The sequence below is a fragment of the Alexandromys fortis genome, unplaced genomic scaffold, assembly GCF_014885135.2.
Source record: "Alexandromys fortis isolate MF-2015 unplaced genomic scaffold, M_Fortis_MF-2015_v1.1 scaffold_124, whole genome shotgun sequence".
Classification (NCBI taxonomy): domain Eukaryota; kingdom Metazoa; phylum Chordata; class Mammalia; order Rodentia; family Cricetidae; genus Alexandromys; species Alexandromys fortis.
In genome coordinates, this window is record NW_026067995.1 from 3,724,394 (window position 1) to 3,748,860 (window position 24,467).

The 24,467-nt window shown below is 45.6% G+C and overlaps 1 protein-coding gene across 2 annotated transcripts in view; it reads left to right on the top strand.

The window, feature by feature from the left end:
- The window catches only part of Lpar3 (lysophosphatidic acid receptor 3), a 62,827-nt gene that overhangs the window by 11,702 nt on the left and 26,658 nt on the right, over positions 1–24,467 (top strand). For both annotated transcript variants that reach the window (XM_050160217.1, XM_050160218.1), the window contains exon 2: positions 7,515–8,271. In XM_050160217.1, coding sequence (XP_050016174.1) covers positions 7,515–8,271 — 757 coding nt within the window. The remainder of the gene's footprint in view (positions 1–7,514; positions 8,272–24,467) is intronic.

Genomic DNA, 24,467 nt, shown 5'->3' on the forward strand with positions numbered 1-24,467 from the left:
TGCTGCCTTCCTGTTTAATCAAGGGGCTCAAGACAGTCCCCAGCCATCAGGAACATCCGGGAAACAATACTTTGATTACAGCTGTTTATTAAACAAGTCTGAGGGTAGAAGCTGTGGTACAGACCACACGCTGGAAGTCCACCCACTCCCCAGGGAGCGATGGCGGGAGGTGACCTGGCTGCATGGCTCATGCTGCCCTCCTTGCCTCAAAGGCTCTCTCTGCAATCTACTCTATCACATAGCCTAAATGTTTATTCTGCTAAGCTGGGCACGCAGTTTGTCCTGAATGCCACCATCTCCCAGTTAGTGATGATGTGGCAAGGTCAATTTCTGGGGGAGGGCAGGAGTTGGGGAACACATGCGAAGACCACAGGATAAATTCCAGCGTCATACTTAGGAATGTTCTCTATCTCTTTGGGGAGACAGGGTCTTTTGTTAGCCTGGCGCTAACCCATGAAGCCAGGCTGGGTAGCCAGTGAGTACCAGGGACCTTTGGCTCCTCCTCCAGCACTGGGATTACAAGCACGGACCACTACACCTGACATATTTATTAATACATGAGTTCTGGGAATCAAGCTCTATGTTTGCAAGTTCTCTACTGAGTCATTCCCCTTAGCTCCAGTTTCTCATTTTATTGGGGATTTTCCCAGTCACACCAAGTGAGCATTTGCTGGTCCTCTGTGTGGCCCCTCACTGGGAACCTTACTGCCTGTGCAGAAGACGGTGGGGGTGGAGGTGGGGGTGGGTAACTGCTGGTGAGGAACACAGGCTCTGCTTCACAATCATTCTAGGTGTCCCAGTTGAAGATTCATTCTTAATAACAGAGGTGAGGGTTCAGCTTTCTGGAGAGAAAAGATGGAATGTCTATAACGAGGCCAGCATCCCGGAAGTAAACACACACCAGCTCTATCTCTGATTATCCCTGGCATCAACTGTCCCATTCCCAACAAGATCAGCTTATGTGGAACCTGTAGCAAATCGCTTCTTCCCTGTTTATTTTACCCTGGCGAGGGTAAAGCAGATGCTTTCAGTTTATTTTGAAGTTACTGTAAATACAATGGGGTTGGTAACCTACCCCTCGTTTCTAATTTACAAGATGCTTAAGTATAGCACAACTTTAGATTTGCAGAAAAGTGGAGAGCACAGTAAACTTGCTCATTCCTGTCCCGCTACACAGTAGCTGCCCTTGTTAAATCCTAAATCCACGCAGTCCACTTGTTATAGTTAGTGAACTGACACGGATATATTGTTACTACTGAAATGCTTGTTTCTGCCAGCTCTCCTCAGCCCTTTGGATGTACATTCTATCCAGTAGCTAAGCTTCTTACCCGTGACTGTGGTACAGTGTTTTCTCTGGTTGGGATTTTTCCGCTGATTTTTTTTTTAAAAATTATTGTTGTTGTTGTTGCTGTTGTTGTGTGTGTGTGTGTGTGTTTACATGGTTAGCAGAATGTGGGGTTGCTTCAGGAGATCACAGAGTAAATTGTTATTTCTAACACATGGTTTCAGGAGTTAGACAATCAATAGGGCTTCAGCCTGCTGACATTGAATTTGATCATCTGATTGAAGTAATAATATCAGCTGAAAAGTCCATGTCCGTGTCTGCATTTGGACGGGAAGCCTTTGAAAGGAGGTCACCAGGTAGCACCTCAACAACTGGAAGTCGAGCTTCCCTTTCTAACAATGGACTCTCTGTGTGATTTGTTAGGAATTTGTCTGCTGGGGAGATCCTTCTCTTTGTTACAACTGACTATTTTATTCAGGACCCAGCCCCAACCGAGTATGCATAGAGTATGTTGGACTATAATTCCACCTGACTTTGTGTTGTGACTTGGATTGGTCCAGCTTTGACCACTGGCTCTTTCTCTTTTGAAGTTATGTTCCTAGTGGACCCTCCTTTCTGAGGTCTGCTCTCACAGGGCACCTCTGTGGTGGGATTGCCCCTCAGACCACCCGGACTGTCTGCTCTGGCGAAACCCCAGTCAAGGGCAGCAGACACTATCCCCACACCTCTGCCAGCACGATGTGGTGCCAAGTTACGCCAGCGAAATGAATGAGTTGTGAAACTCAAATTAGAGAGCACAGATACAGGGGATGAAAGTGGGAAGGGTCAGCGTGGTTAGAAGGTTAGAGCCATGAGGCAGGGGTGTCTTCGGGTTCTTCACTCGGGTCTGTATTTAATAAGCGTCTACGGAGACCATGTGTTTGGCGTTCTTCCAGGGCCCAGGGATGTGTCATAGCACCGTGAAATGCGTGCCTTCCTAAATGTGCCTTTTCGCTGGAGAGAGCGCCCAGACCCCGAGCTAGATGGTCAGATGGCGAGAAAGGCTGCTAACCACAGCGCAGGCTAAGTGGTCTGAGTGCAGCACTTTGGCTGTTTCCCCTTAGAGAGCCATGAGGAAGAGGGCTATGATGAAGAGATGTCTACACTGGAATGGGGTAGAGGAATAACCCCTGGGAGTGTGGAGGGGAAGAGGTGGTTGTAGAGATGGGATAGGAGGTGCAGAGGCTTAGATGGCACTGGCTAAAGAGAATTCCAGGAAGTATAGCTGTGTTTAAATCGTTCTTGCTGTCCCGATTTGCCATTAACATGAATGATTGAATTTAGTGACCAAACATGCTGACCTATGCAGGCCTTCCTAGGTCAGCAACTTAACTGCGACTCAGCTCCCACCTAGTAAGATTCTATCTGGCAGAGAGTTGTTCTGTTTGCTGACCATAGGAAGAGAAAACACAGACAGCACCATCTCACCCCTCTTCTCTGCACGGTTTCCTTCTGGAAGGGGGCACATTACTGCACAGCCGGGCAACAACTTGTCTCCAAAGACATCGCTCGAAATAAAAGCTGTGTGAGTGGTTTTCTGATGGCTTCATTTTCATAATTGTTTCCACATTCCAAGTTGCCTGATTGTCTTTTTCTCTTCAGAGAAGCAAGCTGGGGAGGATCTAAATGAGAGCCTCGCTCCTGAAGTTTTCATTTGGATTCCACATATAGAATTTCCAAACCACCATTTTCTGAAGTCTGACATTACTGGAGTTCGAAGTTGCGGTCATCCCTCCAAAGTTTAGCATCTCCCGTGTCTGGGTCAGAACTGCTAAACCCACTAAAACCTTCAATAGAAAAACAAACATCAGCTGAGATGTGGCAGAAACAAGAGGCAGCCAGCATCGTCAGTGTGACTGCATTGCGCCCCATGTGCTGTAAAAACCGGACATGTATTTTCAGGAAAAGAAAAGATCCTTTTTACCCCACCTCAGGCCATTTCAAAAGAAGGCTGTTTAGAGTGTCCATCTGTGTTTTATTCTCTGGGGACAGTCTTTGAATGTGATTTGATGAAATCAACTCTTTTCTAGTAATGTGGCTATCACCACATTACTATATAACGAGAATCCACAGGTCTGCCTGGTGTTGCCTTTGCCTAAGGAAGAACAGTGTAAACTGAGTCTATGGCACAGCCCTGCGCATTGAGTCAACTGCTTCTCTACCTTGTGACAGTCACAGGCACTTGTGTTTCCTCTTCTGCAAAATGGCCGCGCATCATGGCCGGGAAGATGAAATGAAGCCATCCATGTCAAATGCTTAGTCAGGCACTTGGCCCGGGGTGCACACTTAATATTAGTAATTAAATCAGACTAGAGAGGAGATATTAACTCTCTGAGAACATGAGGTTAATAAGTGATGAAACCCAGTGTCTGTTGTGTAAGCCAGCAAAGCTGCTTAACTCCGGACTTTTCATTTGAGGGGAGTGGGGCATGGCAGAGGACAAAGGTCACCAAAGATCACTCGTTCATTTACCAGATCCACCACTCTCGGGATGAGGATGAGAGGCAGGTCCCTGCTCTGTTGGAGGCCAGGGTTTCTGCATCAACATGGAAGAGAAGCCAGGCATTGACTGGGCTACAGGGTATCTGTGCAAGTGCAGAAACAAAGTGATGGCAAGTTAAACTGGTCAGCGGTACCTTGCAGAGAACACTTTAGGCTAGGTGTGAAATGACTTAATATTTTTTTTTGAAATCAGAGAATTATGTGGTAAGGGCTGAGAGAGGTCAAGAAATGCAGCCTTTGTTGTTAGTTATAAACTGGCTAGGATTTTTGGTGATTTCCAGCTTAGAAAGTACAATAACATATGGTCAGTCTGCCCTGGGAACCATCGGTATGCTTGGCAGCAAATGCAGAAGACAGGGTGAGGTGGCAGGAAGTCTCATGGGCAAATTAATGGAGGTTGCGTCCAGCTGCATCAGCTGTCAGTGTGGAAAGTCTTAGGGGGGATGATAAAGTTTTTAGGCAAACATCACATTCAGCAAGGTAACCCAGATCTAGAAAGTCAAATATCTTATGTACTCACTTATAAGTAGTGGCTTTTAGACATAAAACAAAGAAAACCAGCATACAATTCACAATCTCAGAAAACTAAGACAACAAAAAGGACCCCAAGAGAGACATACATGGATGTAATCTACATGAGAAGTAGAAAAAAAGACAAGATCTCTTGAGGAAATTGGGAGCATGGGGACCATGGGAGAGGGCAGAAGGGGAGCGGAGAGGAAGAGAGAAAAGAGAGAAAAATATATAGCTCAATAAAAACAATAAAATAAAAAGAAAAAAAATCACCTAATCTTTGTCCTCTGTGGAAAACCCTCAAGTGAGCTGAGCTGGCAAGGGTCAGCTGAGCACACACAGGTCTCCCAGGCTTTACCTTTGAGCCTTAAGCTGATTTTTCAGAGCGATGGATGTACAACGGAAAGCAGAATGGAGACAGAATTTGTGAACGTGTGTTCTTTAAACTCTGGGCAGTGGTGGGGCGCACCTTAATCATAGCACTTGGGAGGCAGAGGCAGGCAGATCTGAGTCTGAGGTCAGCCTGGTCTACAGCGTGAGTTCCAGGACAGTCAGGGCTGCACAACTTCATGGCATGATTTGCACTTACTGCTTGATAGTCCATCTCATGTTTTGTTTTGTTGTTGTTGTTGTTTGCTTGCTTGCTTGCTTGCTTGATTGATTGATTGCTTTAAACTAATTCCTGGAAGGAACTGTGTTCCTCTCGTTCTGTTTCTCAGAGTTGTAGAATCTTGTGCAGGGGCAAAGAGGACTACATAATATAAGTTCTGCTAATCATAGTTTTCCCTCGACAGCTCAGCATTTTCAAGACAAAACGACTTCCGGTCTCATAACAATTTTTCAAAAAAAATTAGGAATATACAACTTAGTTTTTATGGAAGAAAAGTAGGATTTGAAGATTTTTGAAGTACCAATCACGCAGGCCTCACAGAACCTCAGAGTCGACCAAATGTAACAACCCAAACTAAAAGTCTTAACATTGCTTTAAAAAATAAGAAACAAACTTTAAAAACATCTGAACCCTAACATTCTACATAATATTTCTAATAAATCACTCAGGAATAATATTATAGCTCAATTAGAAAAATATCTTTCTTAGCTATCTAGAGTATATAGCCAAACAAAATATGCAAATCGTTTTGAATTAGTGAAAGGAAACAGTTTAATTGTATCATTAAAACTTCTCACGTGGCGTTTGGGCCAATTCCTGTGGCTATGGCCAAAGGAACTTGGACTACTTGTGTATTCACCGGGTTTATCTCTCATAGTTCTGGAGTTGGCAAGTCCAAGACCCAAGATGGAGGCCCCATCAGATTCAGTGTCTGGGGAAGGCTGAGTCCCTGCTTTAAACATGGAGCTCCGCTGTGGTCTCCTCACGTGGTAGAGTGACTAAAGAGAACCCAAGACGATCTTTCCCGGGGTGGAGGTCTGATGGTGAGGGCAGAGTGATACTGCCTCCACAGTGAGGGTCCAGACTGGTTTGGAATGATGCAAGCAGACCATGGTTGTCTTGAATCTTTACATAATTTAAGCATCATTGAACACTTAATTTTCTCCTTGGGTATTGAAGTGAATTCCACTAATTAGTATTTTCTATTAAGCCTTCCTGTGGCGATGGTAGACTTAGACATACTTTCGATGAGTTTGACAGGATCCGTCAGAAACCTGACACATTGGTATCCTCTACCTTATTCTGAAAACCACGAATTATTCCTAGAGCTGGCTGTGTGTATAAGGATTAATGCTTATAAAAGTCAAACCCTGTAAAGAGCCTCAGTGTCCAAATCTAGGAACTAGTTAAAAGTAGGACATATAATAGGATGTTAAAAAGCTGTTAGAATTATAAGATTGGTTTCAGTACATCAAATGAACATTCTATCTCAACAATGACAGAACAAATATTTAATTCACTTTAAGATATCTTTCTACCGTTGAAATATAAATTGAGAATCAGACTAATATAAGTCAGAATAAGTGCTTCATATTACTTAAAATCGCCCTACTCTGGTGTGGTATCAGATTCAGCGTCCACAGGAAGTATTAAAGCTTGGGATTCCTTCTCTATCTTTCCCTGTAACACAGACTTCTTCCCGAAAGGTGGGCAGCTGGACTCTTAGGTCTGCTGAGCCTGTGCTCCAATGAAAAGAAATCCCAGCCTTGTTTTCTATGAGGAATCGGACAGCCCTTCCAGCCAGAAGTTAGAATCTTGGCTTCAACTCCACTGCTTTTTGAGTTTTATTCTCAGTCTTATATTGAGAGGGACCAGTGTCATCCCCATAAGCCCGGTGCCGCAGTTTGGAGTCCCCTTTCACACAAGTCCTGAGGACTGAGCAGTGAAGTCTAGCATTTGCATTGGGCTGAATTTCTGCACACAGACCCTGGAGGCCAATGGCCTGTAAAGGCCTTATCCTCGATCACCTGTGGGTTGGAGAGTCTCCTGGGAAAGAGTCTGACTGATGGAAAACCCAGCACACATAATTACATAGGTACCATCAGAATGGGGGACTAGGAGGGGGAAGTGAACGAGAGGAGAAGTGGGGGGGGGAGTGTTCAGACCAAAGTCCTCCTCCCTGCACCATATGCTTAATAAGTGATGATAACTGTAGCCTGGAACTAAGTGACGCTGTTCGATCAAGACTGGAGGAGTTGGAGGTGTGGGAATTGATCTCTTGGAGAAAGCATCTGGCCCTGATCGAGTAATTCAATACTACTACCTTGGCAAGAGTATGCCTGGCACTATAAGCCTGCTTTTGATGACGGAACAGAACTCATGAATAAGAAATGGCCTGGACGCTGCCAGCAGAAAACACTCCTTGATGATTGTGCTGTGCTGCTGTTGTCCCTAGGACAGAGTGGAAACTGTACCACAGCACATTTGACGTATCGATGCCCTCGCCCATTCACTTGGGAGCCAGCCATTAGTTACCTGTTGTGAGCAGGCAGAGCCTCCGGGTGCGGGTAGGAATAAAAGACAACAAAAGGCACACTCCCTCCCCGAACTTTCCGCTGATCCTGGGAAGTAATTTGCATGCAAGCAGTGCCCTGTGGTGGGAGGCCAGGAGAGAACTGACTGGTCCAGGGGCACCCGGAGGAGGAGGGGTGTCATGGCGTCAGCTGGTGGCCTAGCAAGAGATTTCACCGAGAGTGATGCTTGTCTTCTTTTTGTCCCTCCTAGGATGTGCAGCTCCCCTCCACCATGAATGAGTGTCACTATGACAAACGGATGGAGTTCTTCTACAACAGGAGCAACGCGGACACTGTGGACGAGTGGACGGGGACAAAGCTTCTCATCGTCCTGTGCGTCGGGACATTTTTCTGCCTCTTCATATTTTTCTCTAACTCCCTGGTCATTGCAGCCGTGATCACGAACAGGAAGTTCCACTTTCCCTTCTACTACCTGCTGGCTAACTTAGCTGCTGCGGACTTCTTCGCGGGCATCGCCTATGTGTTCTTGATGTTCAACACGGGCCCAGTGTCGAAAACCCTGACTGTCAACCGCTGGTTTCTCCGCCAGGGGCTCCTGGACGCCAGCCTGACCGCCTCTCTGGCCAATCTGCTGGTGATAGCGGTGGAAAGGCACATGTCAATCATGAGGATGCGGGTGCACAGCAACTTGACCAAAAAGAGGGTGACCCTGCTCATCCTGCTGGTGTGGGCCATTGCCATCTTCATGGGGGCGGTCCCCACCTTGGGCTGGAATTGCCTCTGCAACATCTCTGCCTGCTCTTCTCTGGCCCCCATTTACAGCAGGAGTTACCTCATTTTCTGGGCCGTGTCAAACCTCCTGGCCTTCTTCATCATGGTGGTGGTATATGTGCGCATTTACATGTACGTCAAGAGGAAAACCAACGTGTTGTCTCCACACATGAGTGGCTCCATGAGCCGCCGAAGGGCTCCCATGAAGCTCATGAAGACGGTGATGACTGTCTTAGGTAAGAGGAGCCAAATGAGCCAGTGTTCCCTCCCAATCAAGCCGCAAACGGCTGCTGAGTGGCCCCTGTGTGCAAGGTACTCCCTGTGTAACCAGAAGGCAGCAGAGTTAAGATGTAAATTCCCACTCACAGAGCTTAAATACAGTGAGAAAGTGCATGTTCTGATAGGGCAAACAGCACCAACAAGACCTAGAAGACCAGGCTTTCACTAAAAAATGTAGCAAGGAAGCAGAATAGATGGCACACTGGTGTAACTTGTAGTTTTAAAAGGCATGTGAGGGACCACGTGCTTTGGAGCAGAGTTGTGAAGGTAAGGAAGGGACAGCCTGGATATCTGAGACATGTCACCAGACAGACAATGAAGAGGCGGTGGGAGGACATGAGGTCAGATAGCCAGCAGACGAGGCGGCCCACTCAGGTTATGGAGGGCCATGCAATTGTAAGGACGTTGGTGTTTCTGAATGAGGTGACAAGCGACTGGAAGGGTCTGGACCAGATACTGATGCTTCTGCCCCATTGCTGCCTGAGGATGCTGGCGTGGGATGAGAGCAGAGGTGAAGTGGTATAAGGGGCGTTCCGGGATTTGGGAGCATCCACAGGAGCCAGAGTACAGTTGGAAGTGATGGCCGGATCCTCAATGCGCCTTAAAGATAGAGTTGAGGGGACTTTCCAGGCTTGGAACTAGAAACCTACTACTTGGGTGACTGAGGCAGGAGTGATTGAGTTCAGTCCCAGCCTGAGCAGAGAGTGATGCCCTTTCTCAAAAAGGAGCTGTGTGAGAGGAAATGATAAAATTTGTGTTGATGTTGATGAGAGGAGCAGGGGTGGGGGTGGAATATTATTAACAAAGACAAGAAAGGCCGAAGAGGAGGTGCTGTGGGGAGATTCAGGAGGGCAGAGTCGGACAAGTTCAGTTTAAGATCCTTGCAGATACTCAGTAGAGTGGAGGTCCTGCGCTCACAGGACAATGCCGGAATCAGGGATTAGAGCTTTTGTTCTGGTCTTGTAGACAGTTGAGAACCTCTACAGGAAGAAATGGTCCTAAAGCCACCTGACCACTCCACCATGAAAGTGGATGTGATGTGGCGGAGAAGAGGATTATGGGAGGCACCTCCGTAAGGAATGGCCAGGAGGGGGTCCCAGAAAGGACCTGAGAAATGCAGGCGTCCTGGAGGGCAAGAGAAGACAGCCAAGGAAAGGGATGGAGGTTCCTTAATCCAAAATACGTAGGAACAGAAGGGTTTCAAACTCCCTGTGGTTTACACTGAAAAAGAAAATTATTTCAGGTTTTGGAACATCTGTGTTGGAAAACAGAGTGTATGCGGTGTGTATGGAAGCCACGCCACCACCTTGTCTCTAGGACTTGGGGGTCAACAGACACCAAGCAAGATGGTTCAAACCAAGGGCCTATTTAACAAATGTTTATAGCCAGGTGGTGGTGGCACACGTCTTTAATTACAGAACTCAGGAGGCAGAGGCAGGCAGATCTCTGTGAGTTTAAGGCCAGTCTGGTCTACAAGAGCTAGTTCCAGGACAGGCTGCAAAGCTACAGAGAAACCCTGTCTCGAAAGACTAAAAAATATAAAAAAATAAAATTTGTATAGTGCCCAATATACACCAAATATTGCCCTAGTTTTTTTTTTAAATGAGGATTATCTGATGCTTCAATTATCCTGCCATGACCAGGTGTAGAGTTTGAGCAATGTGCCCTAGATCATTTATTTGTTGGTGGCAAACCAAGTCTTGAGAATGTACATACTTGCTGTCAGGGTCTATGATAATTAGTTTTGATTTGTTTAGAGAGAAAGATTTTGTGTGTGTGTGTGTGTGTGTGTAGTCAGAGGCTAACCTCAGGTGATATTCCTTAGATGCTTTCTGGTTTTTTTTTAAAGATATTTATCTATTTATTTTTATTGTTCTTATTGAGCTATATATTTTTCTCCACTCTCCTCCCTTCCTCTTCACTCCCTTTCTACCCTCTCCCATGATCCCCACACTTCCAATTTACTCAGGAGATCTTGTCTTTTTCTATTTCCCATGTAAATTAGATCCATGTGTGTCTCTCTTAGGGTCCTCATTGTTTTCTAGGTTCTGTGGGGTTGTGAATTGTAGGTTGGCTTTTCTTTGCTTTATGTGTAAAAGTCACTTATGAGTAAGTATATATTGTATTTGTCTTTCTGGGTCTGGGCTACCTTACTCAATATAATGTTATCTAGATCCATTCATTTGTCTGCAAATTTCAAGATGTCATTATTTTTTGTCCACTGGGTAGTACTCCATTGTGTAAATGTACCACATTTTCTTTATCCATTCTTCAGTCAAGGGGTATTTAGGTTGTTTCCAGGTTCTGGCTGTGACAAATAATGCTGGTTTTGTTTTGTGTAACAATCTTTCACTGGCCTGGTGCTCACCAGTTAGGTTAAGTGACTGACCAACAAGCCTTAGGAATCCAACTATTTCTGTCTCATGAGCACTGGGGTTACAAATGTATTTCACCATGTCCTACTTTTAACATAAATTCTGTGGCTCAAACTCAGGTCTTCAATCGTGCAAGGCAAGCATTTACCTACAAAACAAACTCCCAAGCCCTACGTGTGTGTGTGTGTGTGTGTGTGTGTGTGTGTGTGTATCCAGCCTTCTCCTTGACCACCTCACTGTCCCCTTAGCAGGCTACAAGGACAAGCCTGCATCTATGGTTATCTCCCCCTGGACCTATATGGGTTCTTGATCCTTCCAGTAAAGACTGAAGGTGCCTAATGAGCTGGGCTGCTCCTCCTGCTCAGTTTGTAGCAATAATTATCTGCTTGGCCATGTGTCCTGAGGAATTACTCATCTGCAGGAACCAATGCCTTCTCCCTCAGCACATCCTCTGCAGCACACAGCAAGAGGTAGAAAGGGCTCCTGTTCCCCCAGGTGGAAAAAAGCAGGTCTTTGCATTAGTTACCATCACAGGCTTCACTCTCCTGCGTGCATTTGCTACAATTACGGGAGAGTTTAAAATAAAGGTGTGTGTGTGGTTTTAACAGGTGTGGTGTGGGCTAAGAGAAAAACCAAAATAAGCAGTGAAATTGCCCAGAAAGATAAGAGAAGTCGTGGGATTCAGGGGCAGCAGCACTGGGGGAACTGGTTAGGGACCAGGAGAGATTTTGGTGCTGAGGATCTGGGGAAATTCTCTGGCGGTGAGACAGAGGGATTTGGTGGAAGACAGGAAGTCTGAGAAGGGGAAATGAAACTGAAGAGGTAGGTGGTGAAAGTGATGTTTTAAGATGTTTGCCTTCCAATGTCTGTAGCGACAGAGATTTGGGGGTTGACCCCAAGTGTTTTGAAAGTTTTCTGTAGAGTGATCTGAAGAAGACTGGTTCCTCTTTTGGGGAAGTAAAATCTCTCCATCCAGTATTGAATAGATTGTCTTTAAATTCTTTCCAAGATCTAAGTAGCCAAAGAAAAGGGAAAGCAAGGTGTGTGTGTGTGTGTGTGTGTGTGTGTGTGTGTGTGTGTGTGTGTGTGTGCTGGAACAATAAATGAATGAGACCCCTGCAGGGCAGTAGCCAACACAGACTTTTGTAGATTAACTGTGTCAAAATGCAGATTCTTTTCCACAAGAGCATCTCCCAGTATCTTAGAGAGGAAGCATCCAGGTGCTCTCCTCATGTACGAATTCCGTTGTCCAAAACAAATATCTCTCAAATGGTGGACTGTTAGGAGAATCAGCACTTCTGGGGCCTGCTGTCATTGCAACCACTGGCTCTCAGAAGATCAGACAAGTAGCTATGTGATTTGGGTATTGCAATAAAAAAATGCTAAACCTTCTTAAGGAGGGAATATTAACTATGTGGGATTAAGCGCCTAAGTTTCCTAGAAATGTTAGAAAGTCCATAAATATTCATAAACAGTTTCAAGGAGGCAAGTGGCTGAATGAATTCAGTGAACTTTGTCTCACTTCCAGGGAGGAAAGCTTGGAGGAGGAGGGTCTCGTCTTAGAAAGTCTGGGATATAGTCTAGAAGGGAAGGAAGAATTCGTGTGGGTGGAAAAAGACGTCCTAGGGATGAGAAACAGCACAATCAAAAGTGATGGTCGAGGGTGCTGAGGATGCTGAAGAGTTGGCTGAATGGTTGAGCACCCTTGTTCTTACAGAGGACCAAGGCTTGATTCCCATTGCCCTCATGGTGGCTTACAACCGCCCACAACTCCAGTTCAGGGATCAGATGCTCTCTTCTGAATCCCGAAGTCACCAGGTGCCAGCATGGTGCTCATAAATGCAGGCGAAACATTCAATGCACATAAAAATAAGTAAATAGATCTAAAAAAAATCTTTTTTTTAAAGAAGTGATGCTAGAAATAAATACCCAAGGTCTAACAGACAAGGAAGGCCCAGCACCACTGATGCTTGCTTTCCTATCATAGAAAGAGTTCCACGCTGAGCCAGAAAAGTGGCTGTCCCCTCAGTTGGCCATGAAAAGCACACAGAGCAGGACCGCTTTCAAGTGGTGGTGCTGGGAGTCCTGAATCCTCATGATTGGAGAGGCATGCAGCATCCTGTTCACATCTCAGCGGCCCTGTGGCAAAGGACATGTCCGTGGAGGAAGTCGCTTGTGGGTACTCACTAAAAAGACATGGGAGACATATGATCTCTCCTTCCAAAGAGCACCACACCCTGCCTAAGATGCAATTTTGAAATCCTACTTCTCAATAAACCTAATCCGCTGCTGTCACTGAACATACACACAAAACCATGTTTATTGTCCGACAATATATCATGTGATCTGTGGACACAGGGATCAGAAGTCAGCTGAATTTCTTCTATTTTGCAATGTCTTACAAAACAAAGGCGAAGGGGATTTGTGAACTATGATTTTTAAAGTCCTCCACGAGGCTTCCTGTTCTGTGGAGTGATTAAACTGAGGGTTGTAATCCATTAATGTACTCTCCAGTTACCCATGAGGGTATTCCAAGTCAGTGCATACCAAACTTAATAGTATCAAATTTATAAATTAGATTGACAGCGGCAACTAATCAAAACTCAGCAACTTCAACATATAGGATTTTCTTTTCCTCCTTTTTTTCCTTAAAATAACATTTTTATGGCTTTTCTTGGTCATATCCAAACTTCCAGCGAAAACACCCTTGCCCTTTGGAGTCATTGCTGAGTAATATAAGGATTACTCAGCTAGGATTGCGGTGACACCAGGACAGCTGGGGTGATCCTCAAGCTCCCTGCCAAGTAACTAATGGACGGTAGGCGTACGCAGTGTGAGTCTGCCAGACGGCTGTGTCCCGTGTGCAACAGGGGTGATACTTCATCACGCTAAGCAGAGCAGAGTGCAAACCAAGTTTATGAATTCTTCTGTAGTGTTCTCTTTTCTTATTTCCAGACCACAGTTGATTGGTTATTAGCCACTAAAGGAAGAGGGAGATACTGTGGTGAAAGCGCAAATCAATACATTTAAAAAAACAATGTCCAATAAAAAGAAACATCAGCACACATTGTACTGAATAGGTTTAAGTGTCATGTGCTAATCTTTATTTTGTGTGTATTACGTGTGCTAGAGTCTTATCTAATATGCATCCATTCCTTGGGTTATGGTCAGGGATATTTCAAAAGCCAAGGTCTTAAGATCAAAGAGATTGTTTTTCTCACTTTCTCTCCCCCCCCCCACTTCTTCTCTCTCTGTCTCTCTCTGCCAAAAAGCATTGATATAATATATATGTATATATATAAATTATTTATATAAATAATTGCAAAGGCCTGTGGTAATTACAACATGGAGCTATGCATTTTCTTTTTTTCTCCAACCACCTTACATAGATTGGTGCTAGAACCTTCTTTGTTTCTGGGGAGACACTAGTTTAGATTTTGACAGAATGAACAAATGGGGAAATCTAGCTTTGGGGAAGTTGAGTGGCTTTTGAAAACCCGGACCTCAAAGAAACGTCCAGGTTTGCTCAGATCCAGCTTGGCCTCCAGCGGCTGTGGCCAAGACGCACCTCAAAGCGGGCAGCAGCCAAGAGGGGAGCAGTCTCAGTTTTCTTGTGGGTGCGACCACATACCTGAGAAGGAGTGGCATGAGGAAGGATTCGTGGTCTGGGGTGGGGTGCAGTCTGCTGCGGCGAGGGAGACATTGGTTGCAGACGTGTCAGGCTGCTTGCTCTGAGGAGCAAGGGCACAGACTGAAGACAGCAGGCAGGCTGTAGGCCTCAAAGCCTGCGCCCCCCCTAGACAGCCACTTCCTGAAGCAAGGCTCCACTTCCCTAGAGCACCAAACCTCCTGAGTTTGTGCCACCCCCTGAAGCACAGATGTTTAAACATCTGAGCCTGTGGAGGCCATTTCACAGTTAATTCCAACAGGATGAAGGAGCTGAAGGCAAACCTAGTGAGGGAGGGTTGCATCCCAGGGAGGAGAGAAAAGAGCAGTGATTGATGGTCTCCCCCCAATGGGAGGCCTTCCCCAATGGGATCCGTGTGCTCTAAGCTCTTAAGATGCTAATTCATTTACTCTTCAAAACTCTGTAGATGCTCCAACCAGACTTGGAACAAGTGTCACAGGAATGACTCTGACCCCTTTCTGGGATCTAACTGATCCATAGTTTTCCAACTTATTCAAGCAGATGGTAAGAGGAAGGGTTTAGGAGCCTGTAGGGGGACGGGAATCAGACTTAAATCCTGGCTTTATGTCTTTCAAGCTGTGTGGCCCTGGACAGTTTACCTAATCTCTCTGTAACTTGGAGTTCAGATCTGTAGGACAGAGATAGCGCCTCTGATATGGCGAGCGTTTAAAGGTTAAAGAGATGCTGGTTATCACATTTCTAGGTTAATGCTCGACACAGAGTAAGGACCAAAGAAACGCCAGCTCTGCTTCCTAGACCTTAGTTTAACTCAGGAGGGTTTCACCCCATATTCAAGCAGGATGCTCTCTTACCCCGAGATATGCCACCAAGTACCCTAGAGACAGAGGCTAGTGGTCTGTGAGATTCTGCCGTATGGACAGGCAGTGACAAGGAAGCTGACTAGGGCTCCTTTGCAGAGGGTGCCTGGCAGCTGGTAAGTGGCATCATCTCTGTCTCTGGAGATGGAGCGTCTGCTGTGGGCACCACAAACTGAAACTCTCTGCTCTTACTTTATTGACTTCTGTGATTACTTTCGTCCCCTAGACCAGATTCTACCCCCTAGACCAGATTCCTACCTCTGACAGAGGACGTTTGCATTAATACTTCATTTCATTGTGAAATTCATGAATAAAACATTGTAATACCCCCAATGAAAACATGCCACAGCATTGCCTTGTGGCATGGGCAGATCGCTGCCTTTCAGGGCCCTTTCTCTCTTATCCGTGTGCAGGGAATTGTATTAGACAGCACATGACTAAACCTGTTCAGAGTGGAGCCATTAAGGCACCAATGCTTAGTACAGAGTTTAGGGGTGTTTAGACTGAGTCTTGAAGTCTCTAAGAACAAGTGGTCTGTATGCTTCATGATGTGAAATGGGACTCTGTGGGCTGAGGGAGACTGTGGTCCTCAGGCAGGCTGGGAATGAATGAGTGCCAAGATCCAGGTGCCCCTTAGCAGCTGCCCCAACTGTGTTGCTGGACTTGTCCCCTCCTGTGTTTGTTCGTTTTCTTATGAGTGTGGACCAAACACCTGACAAAAGGTAGTTGAAGGGAAGGATTTATTCTGACCTTTGAGAGGAGAGAGTCCGTCATTGTGGGGAAGATGTGTAGCAGGTAGCTCCAAGGTGGGATGACTCCATGGTGGGACAGCAGGCAGCTCCATGGCGCGGCAAACCATGGTGGCAGGAGTGTAAATAAAGTTGCTCATTCACATCTCAGAGGATCAGAGGAGAGAAAGGGAGATGCTGGCACTCAACCATCTTTCTCCTTTTTCTGTTTTGATTCAGTCAGGGTCCCCGGGTCATGGGTTGGTGCCGACAGATTTAGTATTGGTCTTATCCTTCAGGAACCCCTTTCCCCTCTGCTGATCCTCTTTGGAAATGCCCTCACAGACCCAAAGGTGAGCCTCATTGATGCCACTGGTGTTTCTTAATAGAATCAAGATGGCAATGCAAATGAATCACCCACTCCCTCTTCTTGGGGAATGCGTGGGGACTGAAGGCTACCATGTCTATTGGTCTTTGCCCCCTCTTCTTTTTTTTTTTTTTTGTGTTCCCTCTTCTTGATACCTTCCCTCCACAGCCTTGTCTGTCTTCTGCTTCTCCACACCTAGCCATTTGCCATCTCATTCCTTTCCGCTGTTCCCCATCTCACTGTTCCAGCTGTCTCTTTTTGAAATCAGCTCAACTCTCATTTGTCCAAACCAGCACCCTTCTTCCCAGGCCCATCACAGCCGGTCAATTCCTGTTTCCTCCCCAAGCTCCCCATGAATACTATTGTATTAAATGAAGCCAGCATTGGAAATCCCTGTTCTCACTCCCTTCCCTGGATTTCCTTCTGGCTTATCTTGTTTTTCAAAACTCAAGGAGGCTTCAGCTGGATTGAATAATCATTGTTTATTTTCTGAGAGCGAAGGGCAGAAGCACTTTTTACATTTGATCTTCTGAGGAGGGGGTTCTGGTGAAAGATCCTGCATCAAGCCTCCTAGAGGTGCAGGCAGAATCTTGTAATGCCATCTCTGGGGCTTTGATTTCTGCTAACCCCCCAATCTAATTTAGTAGCTAGAGTATTATAATGCATGTGTGCTGGCCCATGGTAGAATTTTATCAAATTCACCTCCGCATTGTACCTGCTGGAAATTTCAACAGGAGACTGCTGTGTTCAACAGGAAGTCAAGGCAGGCATATTGGATGGGAGTCAAGGAAAAGGATGATTTCTGGAATCACAGACTGAGGGACCAACGAGGTCCTAGTTGGAGACACCCCAAGTGAAACCCCTCCTCCATGCTTCCTGTCCCTGGGAGCCCTGTAGTGTGTCAGAAAAGATGGCCTTAAAGGAGTACTGTCATTTGAAAGTGCTGACTAAATGCATCTTGTAAATCATTGCTAGTACTGTGGCTGAGCTCAGGACTTCCTGGTTCTTTCTTGTTCTAGCAGGTGCTGATCTCATACCCCATAGCGGGTTACCTGTCTAGTGTGCCGAGCGGCAGCAATGCACAGGGGTCATCTACTGTGGTCTAATCCGAGGGCTTACTATACAATCGTGTTTTCTCAATGAATAGAGATTTCTGCTTTTTGTATCTTCTAATCCTAAACCTTTCTCTACTGCCTGCTATGACCTGGCCTCTACTCCAAAGACACATCGCATGTGCCTGGCTCTAGTGTTTTATGGTTGTCAGGAGATGACCAAGGCTTATGAGTCAGCAATGTGTCATGTGGAAATCATGTTAAGTCAAAGCTGTTCTGTGTGGCTGCCCCATGTATGACTCACAGGAACCTGAACGATGGGTTTATCTGAGGAAACGAGACGCCTACCCAGAAAATGTAACTAAAAGAAATGAGCCAAAGAACCAAGCAGGGGAGCACTGTGGATTTGGATGGTCCCTGAAGGCTTCCCTTGGAGGTAGAATATAAGCCAGATTTCCTATGGCCAGGAAGCCATTGCAGGGATACGTGTGGGAAGGGAGGGAGCAGGGCAGACTTCTTATGGAATAAAGTTTTAATTGGCGATGATGCCCTGCTTGTAAGGCATGCTGTGGCCAGAGCACAGGGCTTGTATCCTAAGACGGTATTCTGTTGTCCCGTGTGCCGCAGAGACCAGGCAGGTGTGAAAGCGTGAGCTGGGCCTGAGGTGGGTGTGATGCTGTACAGAGTGCCTCTCCTGTGGCTGCCTGGGCAGACCGTGTGTTATGTAATGACACGCAACGCCCCCATCTCTGCCTCCCATCTCGCCGCAGGAGCTGTGTGTGGCTTCCCATGGTTTCCCAGCCTCTGAACTCAGGTCCAGCAAACACGTTACCTACTGATCCACCTTCCCAGCCCTGATTGTTTCATTTCTAATACCAACGCCATGCAGAAAAAAAAAAAAAACAAAATTTATGTAAACAAGTACCACATTGTTCTGTCTGACCCTTGTGCAAAGCTGCAGGGAAAGCCTCGCTGTCTCCATTTTTCAGCATGAAGACATAGCCTGAAAAAGGCAGAAACCTGCCCAGGTCACAAGCCAAAAAGGCAAAGAAGACTTTGTTTAAACTTCATCCCTCCACCCAACCTGTGAGCCCTCAGAGGGCACCAGCAGTGGCTACCTACTCTGCCTAGGGTGTGCCTGACTACCCGGTGGTCCCCTCTCTTCGGGCTCTTCTGCAGAAGCAGCTTCCTCAGCCTCAGTCCCAATGATGTGGAGTCTGGTTTGTGTCACTAGAGACCTGTCATGCTATGCTGTGACCTGATTGCTTCCTTTTTGGTTCCCACCAATAACATCCAGCCCCTTGTGGGAAAGGCTTGCTTCTCAGTCAAGATCTATCTCTGTCTTTGAGGAAGAGCTTGCTTAATCTAGAAGAGGATCTGACCTTTCTCACTGACCGTAAGGCATGGAATGAGATTTCTTTGGGAGAGTTGGGCCTAGAGGTTGAAAGATCTCCAGGACCCTGAATGCTGTCTCGCGCAATTTCCTCCTCAGGGCAGCTGGTCATGTGGAGTGGGGTTGTATCAGGGCCACAGTGTGGGAGTCTCTCTTCAAATGGCAACAGTACAGTGAAGGCTCTAAAGAACACAGAGCTGTTTCTTTTCTCTTCCTGTTTCCCCAGATCTCCCTCATGCTCCATTGTTCCCTTATGAAGAGCAAGTCGAGATAAAAGTAATGAAGATATTTAAGAAGCTACAGCAGCATTTTAAAGCAAATGTAGTCCCTTTATGTAAAGCCCTCTGTGACCAGCTCACAATGGCTTGCGCAACAAGATTGACCTCTTAACCTTAGATAGACAGGGCGAACCCCACCAGGAGCCAGGAGACTTAGACCTCATTAAATGCTCCCCCAGGATCAGGACTCGTTGTGTGTGTTGGTTGGTGTTTAATCTCCTTGATTTTGAAGTCTTTTCTTCTCTCACGCTTGTATCTTTTCCTTATCAAGCCGGAACACCGACAACAGGACAGTGGCTCAGTGTTGCTGAGAACTCCTGCCTGTTATCTTGGCAGCTAGGGGGCCCCAGGGGCTCCCTCAGTGTTTCCAGATTCCCAGCATTTCCAAACTGGACTCACCCAGGAGTCAGGGACAGAGCTTCCCTGTCATGTTTTCAACCTGCCTATTTATAGGCCCAAGACAAGGCTGATGAATGCTTATCATGTCCAGAACAGCATCCCTCAGGACTGAGGTCACCTCAAGAACCCCACAGGTGCGCCTGCGACCAAAGTTCAGGATTCTGTGTACAGCTTGACCCTCGGAGGTTTGGTGCCTTCCTCCCCAGGAAATGTCCCAAGCTCCTTGTTCCTGGGGCTTCCTACATGTGGCTTTTCATGTGGATTCCAGAGACTGGACCCAGGTCCTCATGCTTGCACAGAAAGCACTTTTCTGACCGAGTCAGAAAGTTTGGAGGGAGGAAAGGGAGAAATGATATAATTATCTTATAATCTCAAAAAAGAAAAGAAATAAATTTTAAGGAGAAACTTATCAGTGTCTTACATGATTGAATGAGTAACAGTCAGAGACTTAAGAGACTGGGGTCTGAGAAAGAGCTGTAGTAACAATAAAAGGGGGAGGTGGCTACAGTTTGAGTTCTACAAGAAAGGGGCTTCATTCTTATGTGGCCCCTTGAGGTCATAGTGAACATGCTAGATGTCTTGAATAAATCAGTGGACTGTGGCACCCTTTCATGAATAAGATGCTAAGATCACAGTGGCACGAGATATTCCTCACCATCAATAGGTTCATCAGCATCTCTGGGCTCGACTGAGTTTCCTGAAGACTTCCCTCGTCACTTTCTCAGGATGGGCACTAGAGATAGAGGGGAAACTTGTAATGGGCCTTTTCCTGTCCCACAGCCAGCTCCCAAATGATGACCGGGAGACTTCTTATGAGTTATGAACGCTTGGCCTTTAGCTTAGGCTTACCCCTAACTAGCTCTTATAACTTAAATCAATCTTTTCCTGTTAATCTGCATTCTACTATGTGGCTTTTTAAAACCTCTTCTCCATTTCTGTACTTCTGATTTATTTAGTGTCTCCTGGCATCTTCTTGGCATAGTTTGTACACCTAAATTTCTCCTCCTCTTCCTCTCTCTCCCTGGAAGTTCTGCCTAGCTATTGCCCATCCAGATTTTATTAAGTCAATCACAGTGACCCATCTTCACACAGAGGTTGTGCAACAGAACCTGGTTTCCCGGAAAGCTGTTTGGAGGGCTCCTCAAACTACACAATTCCTATAGACATGTGGTCTAAGGAGGTGCTATGGCCCTGTGTCAAGAGGCATTTTCAGCTTGTACATAAATTCTCTGTTCCCTCCTGTGCACGCGGCACATGCGTGTGTGTGTGTGTGTGTGTGTGTGTGTGTGTTTCTAATTCAATGATCTAGCCCCAACATGGATTTTGGAGAAATAACTGAGGCATTCTCGATACTCTAATCTCAGTGTAAGCGGAGACTGCTTGTTCATTTCCTGGCCACCCTGCCCCCAACAATCACACAGAAACTGTATTAATTACATCACTGCTTGGCCTATTAGCCCAGGCTTCTTATTAACTGAAGCTTACATTTTAAATTAACCCATTTCTATGAGTCTATGTATCACCACGAGGCTGTGGCCTATCGGTAAGGTTCTGGTGTCTGGTCTCCCTCAGCAGCCACATAGCATCTTGTTGGATCCACTTTCTCTCTCTCATCTCTTCCACCTGGCTACAGTCTGCCCTGCTATAGACCAAAACAGCTTTATTCATTAACCAATAAAAGCCACACATATACAGAAGGACGTTCCACATCACCTGGGGGGAGGGGGTCCATTCTCACAGGCAAGAAGTGCAGCATTTGTGTGAGCAGGGAAAAGGACATAAAATCACCAGGTGCCCCAGGAGGTGGTGACAGAGGTGGTGTGAGGGGAGTGGCAGAAGGATTCAGTTTGGCTAGTGGAAAAACAAAACAACAAAATAGTGGTTTAGAAACAGAGGAAGTCCAATTTAAAAAAAAAAAATAGTGTCCCTAAGTGAAATCCTCTACCTTCGTGTAGAACATGATATACTGATATACTGTCCTGTAAAACCCCAGGAAATATCCTTCAGCCCTGATCTCTAGGAGAATAAACTACAGTAAACTACAATAGGCCCCCAAAGTGACTCCATCTTAAAATTAATTTCTTCTGTCTGTATATCATTTAAAACTTTACAGTGCCTTGTCATTGTCTTGCTCTTTTAGTTATGAGGATTGAACGGTTTTGTTAGGTTTGCTTGTATCCAGTCTCATCTACATAGCACAAACAACTCCTCCGTGGGCGCTGAAAGCAATTTAATGGCGTGGTCTGAAGAAGGAAGCACCATCACTATAGCCATTAACACCAGGGGACTCTCCTCGCTGACCTCACCCAGTGGCCTGCAGACTGTGCTGCCCCTATTACTGCACTCCCGAGGAAACACGGAGAGCAGCCTCTAAACATTTTAGGAATGTGGGAGGTCATACAGAAAAGCAGAGAGGTTCCCTGTAAATGAGAGGCGAGAGGGTCTTCTAAAATTAATCCGGTGGCAGGATTTACTAGTTTTAAATGGTCACCATGATATTTGAATTAGGCAAAGGAGCTACCAATGCAACATAATAAAAATTTAAAAAAGAAAATGATGGTAGGTTCTGCCATTATGTCTGCTGTGACTGTTGGTGGGGACTGGAATGTCTGAGTGGATGCAAATGGAGGCTGGGCATTTCTGACCTTGACTAGCACCGTGTGGCGGGGGTCTCTATTGGCCTGATATAGAACAGGAATGGCTTTAAGACACCTCTGTTGATTCTTAGGAAACTCTGGGTAGTCTTCTTAGCAATTTATAAACATTTTTTCTTGGATTTCTGTTAAATTAGCATTTATTAGTGACACATAGTAACAGGTTCCATTATGACCTCTCTCTCTCACACACACACACACACACACACACACACACACACACAATGTATTTTGACTACATTCAGCTCCATCATTGTCCTCATTGCGTACACCCCACTGATCCTCTGGGTAACACTGGAGTATAGGAAGCTGCCTTCCCCAAGCGGAAGCTCCCCCTGCCACGTAGAAATGAGCTCCCCGGTGTGAAGCTTTAGCAGGAGCAACTCTTCAGGGCTGTGGCAAGTAAGACTGGCGGAGCGTGTTTTCCCGTGTCTGTTTATATACATTCTAAGGATGCAACCGCGGCATTGTGTAGCAAGCACACCTTTAGACTCTCCCCAGGGCTACCAGCATCCTTTCTACAGATGGGTGAACTCCATGCCCCTGCGTTTTTTCTAAGTCTCACTTTTTTTCTCAATAAAATGTGCTGTTTCAGTGCCTGCTAGCTTATCATCAGCATTTAATTTAAATGATTGATCTTAGTTCTTGGTATGAATAGACCAACAGCCTCTGCAACATGAGAGACATGAATTTTCATTGTGGTTGTGTTACTTTACAGTTCAAAGGGTGGGTTTTACTTCCCCTGACCCTGCTATCCTCATGCCTTTTGTCGTTGGCAGATTTGTACCGAGGAGGTGTTTTCATTTGCTCTCTGGATAGTGTGTGCAGTGTTAACCTGCCATGTTGTGACTCTGGATAAGAAGCAACTTAGTGAAGGAAGGATCTATTTTGATTTGTAGTTTGAAAGGATACAGACTCTCATGGCGTGGACCGCCTAGGGCAGGAGCCTGAGGCCACTGGTCACAATGTTTCTGAATTCAGATAACAGAACAGCAGCCGGGGTAAAGCTATCAAACCTCAGGGTCTGCTCCCACCTGACCCACTTCCTCTGGCAGGGCTCCAGCTCCTGAACTTCCACACCTTCCAAAACAGTGCCACCAGCTGGGGACCAAGCACTCAAAAGCGTGAGCCTGAGGCAGACCATTCCCGTTCAAGCTGTGGGAATACAGAGATGGAACCAAGGTAGAAAGTTCTGGGTCCCAGGAAGGAGTTTGAGTTTTCACAGCGTTTTCCTCATCTGTGAAAGCCGTACCACACAGAGTGTGTTCTTGGGAGTAAGTGGAAGACAATGCCAATAAGAAGTTTAAACAAAACACACAATGGCCTCTTATCATTTGGTGATTTCAAAATGTTTTCCATCAATTTGGTTTAGCCACTCTGTAACTGTGAGCCATAGATGGGACAAGTTCTGAGAAATTTGTAAATAAAACCTATAGAACCGACAGAATTAGTTAACGTAAATATATGAGCCCAGACCTTAGTTTCATAAATGTTGAATTGCTTTGGCTCCGGGATTTAAACTTTAACAGCATTATAAGTTTTGTTCTTATGATTGCAGTCTGCTTGCTGCTAAAAATGTTCATTTTACACAAAGACTGTGGGTTAGAAAGTAGAAGTCTTTTCCACCTCTCTGACCCTGGAATCTCTGCAGATGCTGACACAGCATTTTAATACTGCCTGTATGCCTATGTGTATCCGATACCCACAGAGGAATCACATTCTGTCATGGCAATGTAGACTGTTCAGAATCCTTTCCCACCTTGCTTTTATTGTTTGACTGTGTATACTGGTAGTGAGGTCTCCTATGTCCTTATAGATGTCTATATAGTTAGTCTCTTCAATGGTTCCAAGATTACATTTCTGTTCTACACTGAATCTTTGATAATTCATGAGCTTTTTCTAATTCTTCATCATGAAAGTAAGGTAGTAATCCTCCTCATGCTGCATACTTTCAAGCTAGCTTTGATTGGCTACATGATTTGAAAATTTGTAGATTGAGAAATATATGTTCTAAAATTTTGTTAGATGTTTCTAAACTGCCCTCCAATGGGTTGTGTCTGAATGCACTTCCACAAACAATGTAATAACCCTTTCTCCATCAACGCCAGGCTGTTATAACACATAGACCTTTGAAGGTAACAGTTCTGCTTTGGTACAAGATATTTGAAAGGGCACATACTATTCAAGGAACTGAGATTCAATGTCCCTTCCCATCCATCTATTCATTCAGATGATATTTTCTGAGAATGACTATTGCTTGCCTATTTAGAATCAAGACCCAGCCCCCACTTTCATGGATTCCAGCGTGGGTGATCCATAAACGAACACAATAGAACATAACTTCACGCTTTGTGAAGACAAAGAAAACACAGAATGGGGTTGATGGGTTGGTAGGCTGGTG